Genomic DNA, 19861 nt, shown 5'->3' on the forward strand with positions numbered 1-19861 from the left:
CAGGGTATTTTAAGCACGTGTCGTTTCATGTAGTAAGACTTTTTCTCTCAACTGTCAAGAAAAACAAACCATTTAGAAATACTGTTTGTTTCCTATACTCTTAAATCATAGTTTCTTTAAAGAAAAATATAGGAATGAAAGTTATCCGGGTTTATAAATGATTTAATAGAGTAATATCTCTTTTATTAATGTGTATAGGGTTTGAGAACTATAATGAAGAATGTTAACTACATGAATATTACTTTATATAGCATTTTTAATCAGTGAAAGATAAGCCTTTTCTTGTTGGTTCTTGATATTTTCCCATCTATACTCAAATTAATGCAGAGATAATAGTCATCATCTTACTTAGTGGTTATAAGGAGTTACAAAGGTTTCACATATAAAATTTTATTCTCTAATAGAAAAAAGAGAAATAGTGGAAAAATTTTAATATTTAAAATAGCTCTAAAATACATTGTCCACTCTAAATGGTTTGATATCTTTGAGTCCCTCCTATCTTTTAGAATAATCAATTCTATTAAATATCACAGCCAAAGAGTTCCAGGCGAAGTGCAATGCTTTGATTCCATGTTTTAGGAATGATGCGTATAAACCTGGAAATGACTGGTGGGTTGAAAAAGTTCTTCGCATGTCCTTTGATATTATTATTTCCTTCGAAAATCTGAAAGCAAAATATGAGAAAATCTTTAAGGATGGCATAATGGGTGTAAAAATCTTATACCTGAAGGTAACATAATATTGTATATCAACTGTATTTCAATTATAAAAAAAACTTATAATTTTTTATCCTTTTAGTTCAAACCGTGGGCATTAGTGAACACATACAACATTATCACAAAGATGATCCTCAATCAATTATGAACTCACACTCCAGACATACCTCTTTAGTGATATCACCTCATCAGTGATCTGAGTTGAAACAGGGAAAAATAAAGAAATCTGATACAGTGCTGTGGAGCAGCTGCAAAAGCGTATCTGCCTTTAGCCCCTTTGTAGCTATGTGACTTGGAGCAGATTGCTTATAGTCTCTGATTATCCATTTCCTTATTGGCAAAACGGGGATAATAAATTTTACCTCATAGAAGTTGTTGTAAAGGTTTTAAAGAGTATGTAAACATATGACAAGTCTTTATTAAGTGCCAGATAATGGGCACCAATAAATGGTTAGCTATTACTAACTTTTAAAATAAAATGCATCATGTATTTTTATTTATCCTTTTTGGTCATATGCCCTATATCATCAACTAAACTGTGTTTTAGGTGCGTTTCTGTCATCCCCAGCAAGTTCCCCAAGATTTACACGAATCAGAAGCTAAGTCACTATTTGTTTATAAAAATGATTTTTGCCCTACTATGAGGATATCTTGATACAGTGAGAAATAAACCAAACCAAACCTAACAAATAAACAACCCAGGGGTTTAGAGAGAAAGAGATTCAAATCCATTAACTGAGATTAAGTGCTGAGCCCATGGTGAGCGTAAATGTCCATCCCCTTCTCCTGTGTTGCCCCTCCTACTGGTTTCAGCCCAATTCCCATTCCTGGAATATTAGGTTCATCTCCTTAGTTTTGCCTCTGGTAGTATTTTAAAACCGTATAACTAGGAATTTAGGAGTATAATGGAATAGTTCATCTTGCAGGAAGTTAGTCTCCTCATCAGGAAGGATAACAATTGTTTTAATGACAATATGACACAGAAAGGTATATGGCCATGAGTATGTGATCAGCCATGAATAACAAGTACATCCAAGCTAATGCTAATATGGTAGAAGGTTTTCTAGACCCCTGTTACAGACTGTATGTTTGTGTCCTTCCAAAATGCATATGTTCAAACCCTAATCCTCAAGGGGATGATACGAGGAGGTGGGTCCTTTGGGAGATGATTAGGGCTAGGATGGGGATAGGGCCCTCATGGCATCTCTGTGTGTGCACGTACCAAGGAAGGCCATATGAAAGCACAACCAGGAAGACTGCCCTCACCAAAAACCCGACCATGCTGGCACCCTGATCTAGGATTCTAGCCTCCAGAACTGTGAGAAATACGTGTTTTTTGTTTGTCACCCAGTCTATGGTAATTTGTTATACAGTACAAGCAGGCTGAGACAACCCTTTCACCATCTTTCTCAATCAGAGCTAATTAAACTTCACACCAGCCCCTGCTGTTTTGTCCTCATTCTTTGATAGGTGGCTCAGTCAAAGCAGAAAGATAGTGTGCATGGTCCCTGTCCCAAGACCAGCTACCTACAGAGCTAGGACTTAGAAGACTTAAAGAGTGACGCATGTCAGTGCATGCTTATCAAATACAAAGAACGATTTGCAAATTTGAGGTTCTGTTCTCATCACAGCAGTTTTCAAATTATTTTCTTTTTGCCAAGATACCCCTGTACCTTGTCCACCAATGAGGATTTCTCTCTGTAAGGTTTCCATTCAACTCCCTGGTCACTGTACTGGATGGTGTAGCTCTTCACATACATTTCAGAGGACAGAGACTTGCAACCCTGTGTTACAATCGCTGTTATCTTCTTGATTTTGAGCAGATCAATTTGTAACCACTGATTGTTGTTGTTTGCCTATGAAAATGATTAGAACAATGCATTAGACGTTAAAACCTTTGCTTTTTTAGACCAAGATACTCAGAAATGCACTGAGCTGGAAGGATTTCTTTTCTGTCTCATCCCTGAGGATTCCCTTTCTCCTAGAATCCTTCCCTGTTCCTTCTTGTTTATTGTCAGCAGGTTTATAAACTTTTGCAATATTTCACACATTGTACAACAGTTATTTGTTTACTTGTGTTCCTTACCCTTTGAGGGCAGGGACTTAGTTTTGTTTTCAGGTGTTCACCACGATGTATGGCCCACAGATGGTGCTCAACAAAAAAATACATTTTATTTGAGAAAAAGTATTAAATTGCTAAATTACCTGTAAATATTTTTCTCTTAAGCAAGTTTATTTAAATGCTACGGTGATATTACTGAAGAGTTATCTGAGAAAGAATTAGATAGTATCCTCTCTCAATTTAACTTATTTTAGAAAAGCCCCACTTTTCTTTCCATTGCTAATGTCCAATAGGAGAAGTAGTCCAATTTCTTCTTTTCTGATATTTCAAATAAATGTAATATCTGAGAGACCTAATAAAGCTACACCCGGGGCTGGATATGGCATAGTAGTTATCCTGTCTCTGACCTAACAAAATGCCTAATTTCATGATAGGCGCTTGGAGAAAGACGATCAGAAAGACTAATTGAGTTTTAGAGTAATCTGAGATTAATTTTCATCTTTGGGAGGTTTATCATGCCCCATAGTCTCATTCAATTCTATGTGAAATAGTGACTATTGATATATTTTCTCAACATCCCTCATATGTGCATGTCTGTATGTATATATGTGTATTCACATGTATGTATATGTGTAGTCACATGTTGTATTTTTAAAGCAAATTAATTGAATTAAAATGATTGTATTAGATAATTTTGGTTAATTTTGTAACACCCTCTAGTGACATCTGGTGGTGTTTTAGTGTGTCTTCAAATCAAGGTTGTACGAGTGATACAGAATGCATATAGATAGCTAGGGGAGCTTTGTAGGTGTAAATTTTTTTTGGAGGCATCAAAGAGGTAGAGACACTTCAGTCTGCGTGCATACCTGCATATGTCTGGCTTAGATTTTCCACCTCTCTAAAGAAACCCTATACAAGACATGTCATACTATTGAAGGTTAAGTGAAACAAATAGTTTTGACCTAAAATTCCAGATTTAAAATGACAGCTTTAAAAATTAAAATTAGACTTTTATCTTTGCAGCCTTTACTATATCACAAAAGTAAGAGCAAATTATATAGAGAGCAAAATTTTTTTAAAGGCTGGAAAATGGAGGGTGGGATGACAAGGTTACACCATGAACAGGTCTAAAGGGCCATCTGGGAAAGAATTGGTTGATACCCTCTCTCTAACCTTTTTTTTTTGGTCGCGCTGCGTGGCTTGCAGGTCTTAGTTCCCCCACCAGGGATCAAACCCAGGCCACCGGCAGTGGAAGCGGAGTCCTAACCACTGGAACGCCAGGGAAGTCCCTTTATTTTAGTTATATTTACTTTATTTTATTTATATCATAGAAATTAAATCAATATAATGTTACATAACATTATTACTTTTACTACTTTAACTTCTGTGGGTCTCAGTTCCCCCCTTGGCAAAATTGCAAAATGAGGTGCTTGGGCTGCTTCAAATGGTGCAAGGAGCATAGACTGTCTATCGGGAGAGTGGGATTCCTGATTCTGCCACCAGGCTAAGCTAAAATTATTTAACCTCTTTTGCGTTTGGACTTAAAAGGAAAATCTGGACCAGATGCTTTGTAAAACCCTTTGCCTTTCTAACATTCTGTGATTCTGTGATGATCCAGAAATGAGTCTCAAGGCACAGACATAGTTGCCCAAGACTCTCTGTATGGGGCCCAGATAGTCTCTTCTACTTGCTCCCCTTGCATCACGCCATTCCCTCCTCCTTTATCTGGTGGCCTGATTTAAGATTAGGACGTGGGATTCTATACAGAGTCCAGGGAATTGGAGTGTAGCTTCCTTAAGGGAGGGAGTTAGGAGGACAGAAAATAGGGAACCTGGATTAAGTTGATTGACTGGACTCTTCTGATTTCTGATGCCATTCAGATTTTTTAGGTCAGTCAAAGAATGAAATAAATATGAGTCAATTATTAATAGTTACCCTAGAACTAAGTTACCTTAATTACTCAATGGGCTAATATCAAGGGCAATATAACTCTCTGCGAGATGTTTACAAAACTTAGGTCACAGATTTATAAACCTGGTTTTGCAGCATCTTATCAGGCTGCCAATTATCTAAAGGAATGTTACAAAGTTCTGAAAAAATGAGAACAAAAAAATTTAAATGACACTCTTAAGAAAATGAAAAATATTGCTAAATTCTGGAGAGAACAAAAAGAAAACAAGATGTTGCAGATCTAAGTCATTTATCCCTAATGGAAGTTGTCTCGATCAGGAGTTGGCAAACTACAGCCCAAGGCCAAACCTGGCCTACTGCCTGTTTTTGTAAATAAGGTTTTATTGGAACACAGCCATGTTCATGCATTTACATATCCTTGACGGCTGCTTCCCTGCAACAATGGCAGAGTTGAGTAGTTATGACAGAGAATGTATGGCTCACAAAGGCTAAAATATTATCTGGCCCTTTGCAGAAAAATTTTGCCCACCCCTAGTCTAAATCAAGACCACAGAGATGATAACTTCTCTCTGAGCCAAAGTTCGAGCTAAAGCTATCAAGACAACACACATCCTAGTTCTCAGACCCAGGATCATCATCTGCAGAAGCAGGAGATGATACTCTGGCTTCCCAGGCCCCCCATGTTCCCTGTAGTGAGGGCCTATGCTTTCTTCTGAAAGGCTGAGAGAATTCCATTTGCAGGGGACATTTCACCTTGGCTTGCCAGGCATTCACACGGCCCTGGGCATTAAGACGGGCACAGAAGGGTTCCCAGTAATCTCCCCACCAAGATTTTTTAAATGAGGAAGCTGTGATTTGCTTGTTTTCTATCTTTCCACTTTCCATACCCAGTGGTGTGGAGCATCCTGTCAAGAAAAAAGTAATGTGATTAATTATATACCACTGATATTCCTTTCATGGCATTTTGTACTTCAGAGGAGACAAGAAATAATATTACTGCTAAGTAATGACAAAAACAACCATCACAGCAATGAACATTTATTGTCCAAGTGCTAAACCCTGTTTTCAGGCTTCACATGCATTACTTAATGCTCTTAAATATCTCCATTTGACAAACGAGAAAGCAAAAGCACAGCAGGAAAAAGTAACTTGACTAAAATAACACTGCTAGAAGAATCAGAAACTAGCTTTGAGCCCAGGCAGTCTGACATCAAATACCATGTTCTAAACATCTAAACTCATTTCCCTCCTTCAGTGAGTCATGGAACCCTTGTTATATTGTTTAAATATGTCTTTATTTTGCCTTCCTTGTTGAAGAATATTTTTGCTGGACAGGTGTGCCTGTATATTGATCTCCCTCCCCCCTCAGTCCTTGAGCAGCTAGGTGGTGCCTAGATCAACCAAGCCCAGGGTGGACTGCTTCATTCTTTTACCCCAGACTGTGAGACAGATATTATATTTTATATGTGCTTTGAAGTGAAAAAATTTGGAAAGCACCACTTTAAGAGTCAGAGAAGAAGAATAGTTGATAAAATCCTTAAGCATCTTGTTATATATAGTAGAATTTTATTATGGCCATTTATGGTTATCTAGATTTATTTATACCACAGGTCACATTACATCCCCTGAAAAATAGAAGCTTACATAGAAAAGGCTTGGGTACCTACACAGAGTGTGAAACAGAATACAGAGTTCAAGCAAGGTTTCAGGAAGTTGGGAGGCAGATTTATATTTCAAAAACATTCACTGAACACCTAATATATGCCAGTAATGTTGCTAGATACTTTTATTACATTAAAGTCTGAGTGACGTGGCTGGAAGACTTTGGAAGAGTCAGACCTAGTTTGACTCTCAGTTCTTACTGAAAATGGGCTGATGGAGGTCATTCTTCCCTAGGGCCCTTCCTTAGAGGGTCGAGGCAGTATCCATATGATCCAGGAATTGTTCAGAGAGCCAGCCCTCTGGCTGGTAGAAACAGTCTCAGTCTAGATCACAATGAGAGTTTACCTGACTGGAAACTCTGTTTCACAAAGGTTTTTCTAGGAGCCTAAGTGAAGAGAACTAAAAATTCTACCCATTCTCCCATACCCCCCAAATCTTGATTTTCTGAGTGGCAGCTAGAAAACAATGCATCTGTGTTCCTTACCATTAACCTCGCAACCTTGCAGCTCCAATCGAAGGGCAGGTTTGTTATAGGATTTAGTTGGAGAGATCCTAATATATCTAGCCACAACAGGTGGGTCAAACTGATTCTCTTTTATTGTAGAGGCATCCGAATTGCCATTAAAATACTAGAGGAAGAGAGGAAAATTTAGTTATATAACAATTCTCTATAAAGTGATTTTATAATAAAATTTTCATCCAATTTAATATTGTAAATTAAGTTTTCATGTAGCCTGAATCAAATTAATTTGGTCTTAAAAGATAACTGGGAATACTTCCACTTCAGGAAGATGGTATACTTTGCCATATTCCTTCTGCTAAGTACAACTGAAAACATAAAAAGACTCTGAAAGGTGGAGAAAAGGCAGACTGGCTAGGGTTCTCAGGACCCAAGGAACAACACAGTGGTGAGTCCCCTGGGTTTTCTTTTTACTGCATATACAGACTTATAAGTAAAGAAGCCAGGAACCAGGAAACACGAATAGGTGCAGACAAAAAAAAAAAAAAAAAAAGCCAGCAAAAGCCTTCTTTCTCTAGCCTCAGGGCCAGAAAAGAGCAGTCTAGCAAGACAGAAAACTTTTAGATAACAATTATTCTACTTCAAGCCAAACATCATAGAATAGAAAACACTGTGGCCCCTTTCCTACCCACAGCAGCAAAGGCCAACTGGGGAGCCTAGACTTCCATGCTCATGAGACTGTAAGGAGGCACCCAACACCCTGACTGGGGTTGTGTCAGAGAAAGCCAAATAGAGACCCAGGATCTTCATCTCTTCCAGCTTCTAATAAGGCTCCCACTCCTGCAGTGTCAGTGGATACCATCCCATCCCCACCCAGCAGCAAAGAGGAGGGGTTCCAGCTCAGGTGTCAACAGAGGAGGCCAAGTAGGGAATGGACTTTGACCTCTACCTGGCAGTAAAAAGGCTGTGCCCCATCCCATTTCCCTGCCAGAACAGTGTCAGGAAGAGCCAACTAAAACAAAAGAGCAGATATCAGCAATATTGAAAACAGAAAAGCAATAGATAACAGCAATGAAACAAAGGGCCAGTTATTTGAAAAGATTTTTAAAAATTGGCAAATCTCTAGCAAGACTGACAAAGCAAAAAAGAAGAGATGCAAATTACCAATATCATAAATGCAATAGGCAATATCACTACAGACCCTGCAGACATCAAAAGGATAATAAGAGAATACTACAAACAACCCTTACACATAAATTTAACAACTTAGAGGAAATGGACCAATTGACTGAAAAAACACAAACTATCCAAATTCACCCAATATGAAATAGATAATTTGAAGGGCCTGTAACTATTAAAGAAATTGAATTTGTAATTTTAAAATTCCCAGAAAACAAATCTCCAGGTCCACCTGGTTTTGCTGGTGAATTATACCAAATGTTTAAAGAATTAACACCAATACTAGATTATCTCTTCCAGAAAACAGAATAGAAGAGCACACTACCTGATTTATTTTATGAAGCTAGTATTACTCTGATATTAAAACAAAAAAGACAGTATAAACAAATAAAACTACACACAAATATCCCTCATGAACACAGATGCAAAAATCTTTAAGCTATGGAGTTTAACTGTAATTTGTGTACTGTCTCCAATGCTGATAGGTAAGAACCATAATTTAAGATTTTCATGATCTATTCTAAGGTATAGTGCAAATAATTTATTATTAGATATAGCTAAATGATAATATAGAAGATAGTAACATAGTAAATGATTTACAGAAAAAATGAAACTGATTCAAGGTTATCAGTGTAATAATGGTGGACTGACTCCTTGCATTCAGATAGCTTTCTTTGGAGAGGGGGGTGAGGGAGAAGGGGAAGAATTAGGGCTGGTATAATTGGGTCATTGGGAATAAACTGGCTGAGCCCCTGGACAATCCAACAGGGGAAAGTCACTCCTCAGGCATGGCAGCAAAAAAAATAATGTGAGAATCACACTGCCTCAGAGCAACACTACTATTTCCTTCAGTTGCACTGAAATAAAGAACAAAATAAAATGTAAGAGTTAGTAAAATCAAAACTCTTGGTGGCCAATTTTTAGCATGAGCTCTTGAAGGCACAAGACCAGATATTCTACCCTACTGCATATCATCTGCCAATCTGAGAAGTCTGGGTATTTAGTTTGATTATAAAGATTTTTTTTTTCAAGTTTTATGAAGTTTTGAAATTTCAGAAGTCAAGCTTATCCCTCCAATTTGTAATATATAGACACGTCATTTTACCACCTTCCTCCATAAGACACTAAGAAAGCCGTTTGTATTTATAACACCCAGAAAGGTATTTTTAAAAAAGATATAGTAACCCTAGGCTCAGGAAGAAACAACAATGCACACAGACCATCACGTTCCTAGTGCTGTTCCCTTTGAAGATCCGCCAGTTTGTCCGGTCAGAGCTGTAAGCCACAAAGAACTCGGTGGTGTAGTAAGACTTCAGGTAGTGTTTGGCACCTTGGGTCTGGATCCCTGTGAACAGGACTTCCCTTTGCATGTCTACCTGCAATATAGAAAAGCCACTAAGCATAACCATCCTTGTCAACAAGTCACACACTGCCTTAATTCATTGTACAACTAACCTTCTTTAGAAAAAAGAACCAACACCTAACAAACTAATAAAATGGCTAGGGGCAATCCGTATGTGAGCACAGGGTACCTGAACTTGAATCCAAACTCAACCACTAACTAATGTATGTGACATTGGGAAGTCAGTTAATCCCTCTGTACATTAGGTTTTTTTTAATCTGTAAAATGGGATATTACTAGAAATAACCTCATAGGGTTCATTTTGAGTATGCAAAGTACTTAGAATGGTGCCTAGCACCTAGTAATTGTCATTTCCCCTAACAATATTGCAAGAACAACAAGAAGAAATTATTAAATCACTGTCATTTTTATTATTACAGGGAATCCCCTGGCAGTCCAGTGGTTAAGACTCTGCACTTGCTCTTCTGAGGGCCTGGGTTCAATCCCTGGTCAGGGAACTAATATCCCACAAGCCACGTAGCACTGCCAAAAAACAAAAACAAAACACCCCACATTTTTACTATTACAGTAGCAGTAAATATTATCAGGTTAATAAGATATACCTGGATCCAAGGCTTAGGGTTAAATTCTGTTGAAAGTTTTTCTGCGATCCAAGCATTATATGATCCACCATTGTTTAGTCTTGCTAATTTGGGTTCCCAATAACCTAAATCCAAAGGAAGAAAAAAATTTATTCTGAATTAAAAAAAAAACAAACAAAAAACACCATACAGCTAGCAATTTCTCAAGTGAGTTTAGTCCCAGTGGAAAACCAGATTCCTAAAGGAACTTCTGTTGCAATTAGGAGACCAGGTAGTTGACACGGGCCTCAGCTACTAAGTCAGTCCCTGATGATGAAATCTTGGTTTCAGGCCTGTGCTTGGACAGCTGTCAACTACCACCCACCCCCTTTCTTGCATATAGGTCATATTTATTTTTTCTCAGTTACGGTGATGTGGTTTCTGCCTAGTGTGCCTGCCTAACAGAAAGACATGGGAGGAATTTATGGGAGCCTCATGATCCCTTACAATTGACCTTTTGATGTTGGGAAGAGTTTGAGGCAGAGAGAGGAAACTTAGGAGGAGTTCCTGACACACAGTGGGTGAACAAAAAATTTCTTGAACAGATGCAGGGTTGATGCAGCAAAGGGCTCTATTAATGGGGACTGTAATACCTGGCCTATAAGACCCTGTGAATCTGGCTAGAATATTACACGGGTTAGTTCCATTGACATCTTACATTCTACAAAAAACAGAGTAATGAGTAATTTCTGCTTAGAAAATACATATAACAAAGTAAAATTTCCATGGTTAGAGATTACTGACCTCTAGGGGGTCAGTCATTAGATATTTTACTGCTGTTTTACTGTGTTGTGGTAGAGAAAAGCCTAGAGAGGAGCAATGGCCCATGGATTCAATAGGCAGCGTTGTCATGTACAGTTTTGCAGGCCGTATACAGCACAATTGTAGGAGGTGCCTTTTACAGGCTATGACGCTACTACTTACCCCAAAACTCAGAAGCCTTGATCTGTGAATCAGCTATGAGACCAGTGCTTAGTCCCATTGGCATTTTACAGTCTACAAAAAAATAGAACAATGAATAATTTTTGCTTAGAAAGTACATATAATAAAGTAAAATCTCTATGGCTATAGATTATACCTCTAGTGTGTCAGTAATTAGATGTTTTCACCTACCTGTGTGGCACTGACTTAAATATGTCTGACCATAAAATCGTAAATGTACTAGCAAGAACTGGTACTTTAACAGAAATTAAAATTAGTGACGCCCTAGTGGAAAACAACTTATCCTGAAGTGCAAATACTTTTTAAATTGATTTCCATCTGTTTGTATCTTAAAATAAGCCATTTTACAATATTAAGTACTATCCCTCATAAGACTATGTTCTCAAAAGTTGACCTGAAAGTTACAATGTTATTTATATACTGATCAAAGAAGGGAATACTAGCCACTGAACTATCTGGATGTTGACACAGTGCTTGGTACTCAACAGGTGCTTAATAAATGCTGGCTTGCTGGCTAGCTGGCTGGTTGGATGGACAGACGGATGGACAGATGGAAACTGTGTTTCTCGAATACTGAAATGCCAAGTTCAGTGACTATCTCGGTCACAGTTGAATTCCTGGTTTCTCTCCCCTCCTCTACTCCGGGAGTCTGGAGAATTTCTTAACGTTCACTTCCCCACGGATCACAAATCATGAAGAAGGATGCTTTATATTGGTTCCTCAAATGAGAGGAATGCCTTTGGTTTGAACCATTTGGCTTAAAACTGATGTTTGCAGTATAGTCAGACTATAGGTCAGAATAAAAGAAATTACTGCTACAGATTACGCCTCTGTTATGTCAGAGTTCTCAGAGTTGAATATTTCCAATCTAAAAATTGGTAATATTCTAGGGACAGGCACTCTCCTGCTAAAAATATAATGTGGCTCTTGGATGATACCTCTGTCTGTGATGAGAAATGGCGTTTGCATCCCTGCTCTCTGGTTTTCTCCAACTTCTGTGTCTAGGAGCCACCAGCCAGGTTTTGATGCCTTCATTTCAAGAGTTTTAAATGAACCTAAAATAGAGAGTAAAGGACAACATTGCATACACAAAGATTAACAGGTTAACATTGGTTGACCACTACCAAAGAATCCTAAAATCCCTGAATTGCAAGTGGTTTAGAATATAGCTTAAGAGTTACCCATTTCTCTTTAGGCAGGACTACAGGTGTAACAAAGAGATCAGAACAAAACAACACACACACAAACTTACTAAAAATAAATTGCCCTGGGACTTTAAAAAATCTCCAACACCCCTTACTAGGAAGAAACTTTCATTTATCTAAATATAATGTTACAAGTTAACCCATATATAATACAGCTTATCAAAGCAACCTTGAATGATAAGTCATTGGGCCTCAAAAATACTGTACATGTTTCCTGTCTCTCTCTTCATTTCTCTAGTTTTTCTTTTTTATCTGAGAAAATTAAAATAAAACATCCTTCCCCCATGTTTCAATTTTTCTATAAAGTTTACATTTTAGAGAGAGATGTACAAAAATTGTTTCAGAAAATCACTGAAAGAATGAGATTTCTGAAACCTCTGATTATCCATTCTGGTATTTAACATTACCTACCGCCAGCTAATACTTAAATTCTGCTGACTATAATATGTGACCATTTCCTAGATTGTGAGTAAAAAGTAATAGCTGATGGTCATCCTCCTCAAACACGCTAAAAAAGACCTCCAGCCTTCTACTCTCTAATGCAGATATTAGGTATGAAGATTTAGGTGGGCCAGCGAACCCCAGCTTCTCGCAGGCTCATGGAAAGGATGACTGATCTGGTAACACTTGGTGAAAAGTTAGGAGTGAGTTTGACCTAATCCTTTCTGCCCCTGATTTTAACAGAGTGGGTCTTTATAGCTTTGTTAATGAGAAACTGGCATGTTTCAAACAAACAAGGACCCTCTTTACCCCATCCTTAACTAAACCAGGCCCGTTTGGACTGGGGTGCCTACACCTGAGGCTGATTCACACATCAACCTCCCCACCCAAAGTCCTGTCAAGGGACTGCCCTGATTAGCTTCTCAGATCGCATTTATGGAAGGTAGGCTGCTTGTTAAAAATGCAAAAAAATGTTAAAAATCCTGGGCCCCTGCCCAAGTTCTATCAGATCAAAGTCTCTGAGAGCAAAATCTCTCCTTAGCATCTGCGTCTTAACCAGCTTTGTAAATTTGTGTTATGTCCACCGCAGTTTGAGGATCAATGGCATCTAGCACTTACACCTCCACTCACACACCTACGATACACACCTACAAACCACTGGCACATAAAAATCCTTCTTGATGACTGTAGTTTGTTTAAACCTTATCATTATTTTGCATATGAAAAGCTTTAAATACCTTTATTATTCTTTAGCTTTTATGATCATTTAAAAATATATTTTTCCCCTCATGAGTCAGTTTAAGATTCAGATTCCTACAGTCACTTGCCCAAAGATATCAGGGTGATAGAGTGAGCAGTACATTTCAAGAACCCCGAAATCCTGGTAAGTTTCTGATCTCCGCCCAACAGAAAGCTTTAGCTGCCTGAACCTCGTGGGATTCATTTTGTGATCTGCTTTAGACCTGGCCTGCGTGACACATCACGGCTTGGAAGAACCTGCACTAGACAGAGCGTCTCTGTAGGAGAAAGTTGGGCTGCACATTTAGTCTGTGTGGTGCTACAAAGAGTGCAGACATTTAGCTGACTCTTCTGTATTCTGCATGTAGGTTTAGAATATGGCTTTGCCCAGCATCCAAGCCAGAGCCCATGCTTTAACCCCTTTGGAAGGAGAGGCACAAGGAGGGAACGAGGAAGAGTTACAGATGCTAAGATTGTCTGCTCTCGCCATTTTGTCACAGGGACCTCTTTTCATCGCCGATATCTTTACCAGGCAGAAGAGGCCAGACCCCTAACTGGTGCTGTTGAGTGCCATTTTCCAGCAGGGTCTGGCCATGAAAGTGAACCACGTGAATGTCCTGGGAGCCGCCTATGTTCAGCAGGTGCAACCTCACCCACTCTTGCTCGTACATTCTCAGGCCAGGCAAGTTGTAGATCATCCCATTAATGGCTGTAAGGACAGAGAGTTGCAATCAATCAAAAATCTGTGTACATCAGGAAAGAGGAAATATGAGGGCTCCCGCTCACCACCCATCTTCTTTATTACTCTGCATGCCCAATCCCACCCAGACATAGTAAGGGGCCCCCTATATGTCATAATATCAGCAAGAGGCTGAAACAGAGCCACCTTTTCCTTCTCACACCAGCCTACTGCAGAATTGTGGGTGAGTACCCTTTCCAAGCAGTTTATCACTCTTTTCCCCAGATTTACACTTTTCCTGTTCTGTGCTTTATCCATTTATTCTTTATAGTATGCATTTTCCTAGGCTACGAAAAGGGTAAGGACTAATGTGGGCAGATAAGTGAACTCTAGTCTTTAGAGGAAAGAGGGTAAGTGAGGGGATATGCAGTGTATCACCCTAAGGCCTCCTAAATTCAGAGATAGTTCCAGGCAAAATTAGGAAGTCGGTCTTTTTTTTTTTTTTATTAGTTTATTTATTTATTTATTTTTGGCTGCATTGGGTCTTCGTTGTTGGGTCTTCGTTGCTGCACGCGGGCTTTCTCTTAGTTGTGGCGAGCAGGGGCTACTCTTCGTTGTGGTGCGTGGGCTTCTCATTGCAGTGTCTTCTCTTGTTGCAGAGCTCGGGCTGTAGGCATGCGGGCTTCAGTAGTTGTGGCATGCAGGCTCAGTAGTTGTGGCGCATGGGCTTAGTTGCTCCGCGGCATGGGGGATCTTCCCGGACCAGGGCTCGAATCCGTGTCCCCTGCATTGGCAGGCGGATTCTTAACCACTGCACCACCAGGGAAGCCCAGGAAGTTGGTCTTTATCTTTGTTGTACCCACCAGCCTTAGACATTCATGTTTATTCTCTCGTTTGTCTGATTGCTCCTCTGCCCCCTTCCCAGCTTGGATGTCTAGGGTTCTCAGACTTTATCAACTCTCTCCTTACTGAAATATGTGTTTTTTAAGCATCTGATAAACTTGATCACCTTAAAAAATGAATACATACAAAATTTTAATGATAAAGCTTAATGCTACCACGCACTTAATTGGGACTGAAGTGAGGGAAGTTTTGGTGGTGGTGGTGGCTGTTGTTTATTCTTCTAAAGTTAAAGGAGCTACTGTGGAATTTCAGGAGCCAGGAAAGTGAATTTTTGGAGGGAGAAGAGTTGAGATCATTTTGGCGCTCTTAAAATTATATCAGGTATGAAAGCGCCTGTCTACATACTCATAACACCAGCCTCACCTCCTCATCTTAGTTTCTGTGTAAGAAATAGATCTCCTAAAAGTAAAAGGTATCTCCAGTGGTTATTAGGTCAGCACTGCTAAACCATTACATCAGGATACAAAAGTGAAGACGCTCAACAGAGTAGGCACTCAGTAAACATTTGATAAATTGAGCTGAGTGAATAAAATTCATTCATTTATTTACTAGTCCAACACATACTTACTCAGTGCATACTGCAGAGGCCAGGCATAGGTGGTCTGCTTATCAAATACCCTGATAAGTTCTACAATGTAAGATTACCAAATTACAGAGATTTAGGCGACAATACATTTAAAACTAAAACTATACTGGATGCATTTTACTCTTTCTTTGAAGAATCAGGAAGCAGGGCCTCGAGGGTACTCAGCAAGTAAAGGGCATAGCTAAGAAATAGGCCTGTCTGATTCTGCAGTCTGTACTTTCCACTAGGTTGAGAGATTTTCAGAGGATGTGTTTCCTACCCCTGAGACCAAGCACCCTGGGCTGAAAGGCCTAGAGATTATAGGAGAAGAGAAAAGAAAGCTCTGCTTGAAGTCTGTGGGGCAGCTCTCAATTGACTCTATTCTAGACTGCTTAATAGAATTTCTTAACCTTGTGTGATAAGCAGAATCCAGAGGGTGGGGTTTTGGAGCAGCTTGTAAATCATATTGTTTCCTTTCCTCTACGCCAAAGTGTTTTTACAGGTGAGATCAGATCGTATTCCACACTTACAGAAGTTTAATAAGGAAAATAAGCGAAAAAAGAGTAGCCTGAGTATATAAATGGGGTGAGAGAGGGAGCATAGACCGACTTAGCCTTGATGACTGGCTGGGGAGAGGAGGTGGCAGTGAACTGGATATTGCTTATAATGTCTTTTTTTTTTTTTTTTTTAAATTCCTGAAGCAATAGCAGCTTTCTTCTTTCCTATTACCCTGAATGACTGACCCATCACCCAAAGCACAGGACCTTCCTGATCAGAAATCTCATAGAAATCACCTCCATTTATCAAACTCTGAAAACAGGGTCTTCATTTGTCTTCTGATCCCTAAGTCATTCTATTTGTTGTTCACCATATCCTAAATTCTGCCTTCCTCTAAAACTGTAGTTCCGTTGCCAATTTACAGACAAAGTTCCTGAATGGATTTCAGAGTAGATATGCTTTCCCCTCTTTTCCCACCCAAATGCTCTCTTGGCACCCTTCTTCCATTAGCTGGCTACACAGTTTCCTATATCATTTTCTCCACATATGCTTTGGGTGCCACCTGGGAACTGCTGAGAGCTACAAATATTACAGTCATTCTTATTTTGAAAGTACGTGTGGGTGATCACTTCTACATAAATAATTGATCCTTTAGAGATCAAGAAACAGTTTTATTAACTGTTTAAATAGCAGAATAATGCTAATTTCTTTCCAATTTATGTTACCAACTGAAGCACACTGGCTTTTTTGTTGGTTTGCTTGGGTTGGTTTTGCAGCAGCCTTGTGCGCTATCTTTTAGATTTCAGATTTCTGTATACTCTCTTTCACCTGCAGTGTCACCTGCCAGGTTACATCAGCCCTCGTAGACATTTAAGGACCTGGTGTCAGTTAGAGCTCCTGGTTCCACAGAAGCATCTCATGTCTAATTTTGAGAAGACTTATGGGCAGGAATCACTATCACCCAGTGATTAGGTTCAGAGACTAGATCAAAGTCAGAGGAAAATACCATGAAACTCATGGGAGTTTTTTACTTCTGAGGATGTGCGTCTCCAAGACCTTGTGGGCTTCTTTTCATAGTACCAGCTCTTCTTTTCATCAAAGACCATAAAAAGTAGGACAAATTCTCTCATGTCCACAGGCATGTTGGTCTCCTTATGAAGTGTTCCTTTTCGGCAGATCAGAAGGGGTCCTATCAAGCCTGAATGGATATCTTTTTCCTGGAAGACAGTAAGAGCAAATTGCACGTATTATCTCTTTCTCAAGATTTTCTTTGCCCTTCTGACAATCACTGATCATATTGAAAAGGAGACCTTCTCAGAGGCTCTGAATTTGAAGATTATAAATGAATAGCTTAATAAGCCTGGATATTGATCATCTAATTCTGTGACGTTCACAGCCCCTTCCTCTGATTAATCCTTTGTTTCGACATGGTAGTCATGATAATAATGATGATAATAATAGTGATACTATTATAAATACTATTTATTGAGCATCTACTATGTTAAATATTTTGCCTATAGTATCTTATTTAATTCTGACGACAATCCTATATGGTAAAAAATAAATTCATTTATTGAACAAATATTACCAAGTGCTTACTATACATGCTATATACTGTTATCTCATTTTTAACTTTGGAAGCTGAGGCTGAGAGAGCTCAAGTAACTTTCCTAGGGCTACACAGTCAGTGACAGGATAGGAATTGAAATCTAAGTCTATGCTCTCTACTATGCTCAAAATGAGGGAGTCTTGATTCTGTAGTTCTTTTATTTAAAAAAAAAAAAAAAGAATAAAAAGGCAGAAGAAAGCTAATACTTGTTCAAGGAAATTGCAGATAAACATCTTCTTCTGTAAAGGTAGTCACTCTAACTAGGGCCAACCTTTTAAGTATTCCTCATTCCTTTCCACTGAACAAATGCTTCTCACTGTCATCTGAAGATCTGCATGGAGAGTCCCTGATTACGGTAGCTGTCGACTGTTGACCATGATCCTTACACATTCCTCATGGAAAGACAGATATTTACTAAGAAATAATCGTGACACTTCCATTTGGTGGACTCAGGTTATAAGTTAGGGGAAATGACAAAAACTTTCGACGGCTATGCTTACCTGGTTCACTGCTGAGTAGTAGGCCCAAGCCCGACAGGCGGAGCCAGGATTTTCTGGCCCTGATCGCTCAGTGGCGTGCCATACATATGTATAAGTGCTGTTGGGCTGAATGGCATTGTCTTCCTTAAACCATTCAGGAGAGTCATCTTCATAAGTCTTTCCCTCTGATGATTTTTCATAGGAAAGCCCATGGGCATGAAGAGAATATGGTCTGGATGCTAAGTTTTTAAAACGAACCTAAAAAAAAGAATGATTCACAAATGTATTTAAGTTTAATAAAGCCCAAAAAATGTCAGCATTATGGGTCAAAGTGGATGGCTATTAAATTGAACCCAAGATATATTGAATGCTTAGAACTGCAAAGTAACTTTCGTATATTATTTCATCTAATTTTACAACCATCCTATGAGATAGGGCCTGAGTAGTTTACTCCAGAAACGCCAAAACAGGTTTGTTTTTAGGCTCAAAGCAAAAGTATTGACATTATTTACAAATGAAATGATAAAGATAGGTGCTACAGATTTGAAAATGAATGAGGCTTGGGTTTTACTCACAATAAGGTTTCAACCTACTGGCATAGAGAGAGGTGCACATGTGAATGCAAGTTAAAAATCTGGAGACAAAAGGTGCTATAAACAAAGTATGAATGGGATTAGGTGGGAATGCCTGGGAGGAGCAATTCAGCTGAATGTTTAGGAGAGGCTGCGGGAATTAAAGAAAGTTTCTTAGGAGAAATGGAATTGGCCCGTATAGAATGAACAGGAGCTTAGCAGAGGGAGAAATAAAATTATGAGATCATTTTTTTTTTTCTTGAAGAGTGGCAAGTTACTTGGCAAGCAGTCTTTGAAAAGAAATGTAGATATTTGTTAATTTTGAAAAATAAATAAGTCACCATAGCTCTCTTGCCACTTTCATCTCTACAACCCTCTGGTGCTTGTGGAAATTCCTCTGATGATCTTAGCAATGCTCAAAAGATGACTTACTTGGATAACGTCATCCACTTCAGCTCTAATGATAGGACCAAGTATGCCAAGATGCTCTTCATACTCTCCCCGAGGATCAAGTTTGTTAAAAGTGCTATCAAGGTACTTTCGAAAAACTACTTTCTTGTATATGGTGTCCTTTGAAACATCATCAGTGTCTTCACTGAAATGATAATAATAGCATTTCTTTAAAAGAACAAATTAAAGACCATTCAAGAATTTAGGAAATTATCTCTGTTTCTGAATATAGTATATAGAGAAGATATTTGATAAATATTTGATGAACAAATGAATTAAAATATAAATAACTAAAACCACAAGCCAGTAAATATCCTTCAACTCCCAGCTCATATATCATTTCTTGGTATCTCCTCCTATGATCCTTTAGACTGGGTCAAATCTCTAGCATTCCTTACATTTCTATGCTATTACTATAGTATATATAGTAAATCCCTGTAGTATTCTTACAATATTTCTATAGTATATATAGTAAATTATATATCATTTATTCATAAGATTATCTATTAATATCTGACTCTACCACTAGAGTGAAAGCCCCATGAGGTTAGGGATTGTGCCTAGTTAGCTTATAATTTTTATTTCTAGTGCCTAGCAAGTTATCTGGCACATAGTAAGCAGATATTTATTTAATGTATTAATGAATGACAAATATAATCATATATTAACATAGCAGATTTTAATATCAAAAGCAGACAAAGCCATGTGATGGGACAGTGCCAGGACAGGCAGATGATAAGAGTCAGTTGATTTAGAGGGTCACCCCTGTAAAGGTCACTGGATGGGTGAGTGTTTTATACTCTGAAA

General features: G+C 38.6%; 1 protein-coding gene across 2 annotated transcripts in view; it reads right to left on the minus strand.

The window, feature by feature from the left end:
- Positions 1-203: 203 nt before the first annotated feature.
- F5 (coagulation factor V) overlaps positions 204-19861 on the minus strand; it is an 81245-nt gene continuing 61587 nt past the window's right edge. The window contains exons 14-25 of one of the 2 annotated variants that reach the window (XM_068541217.1): positions 19037-19199; positions 18054-18290; positions 16951-17161; positions 13829-14008; positions 11854-11970; positions 10898-10969; positions 9956-10059; positions 9211-9366; positions 6836-6980; positions 5443-5594; positions 2390-2572; positions 204-664 (exon numbers count right to left, since the gene is read on the minus strand). In XM_068541217.1, coding sequence (XP_068397318.1) covers positions 521-664; positions 2390-2572; positions 5443-5594; positions 6836-6980; positions 9211-9366; positions 9956-10059; positions 10898-10969; positions 11854-11970; positions 13829-14008; positions 16951-17161; positions 18054-18290; positions 19037-19199 — 1864 coding nt within the window. In that variant the 3' untranslated portion in view covers positions 204-520. Of the gene's footprint in view, positions 665-2389; positions 2573-5442; positions 5595-6835; positions 6981-9210; positions 9367-9955; positions 10060-10897; positions 10970-11853; positions 11971-13828; positions 14009-16950; positions 17162-18053; positions 18291-19036; positions 19200-19861 lie in introns of those variants that run through there. The other variant, XR_011073619.1, reaches the window with a different exon arrangement.

Source organism: Eschrichtius robustus, chromosome 3, assembly GCF_028021215.1.
Source record: "Eschrichtius robustus isolate mEscRob2 chromosome 3, mEscRob2.pri, whole genome shotgun sequence".
In the NCBI taxonomy this organism is placed as follows: Eukaryota; Metazoa; Chordata; class Mammalia; order Artiodactyla; family Eschrichtiidae; genus Eschrichtius; species Eschrichtius robustus.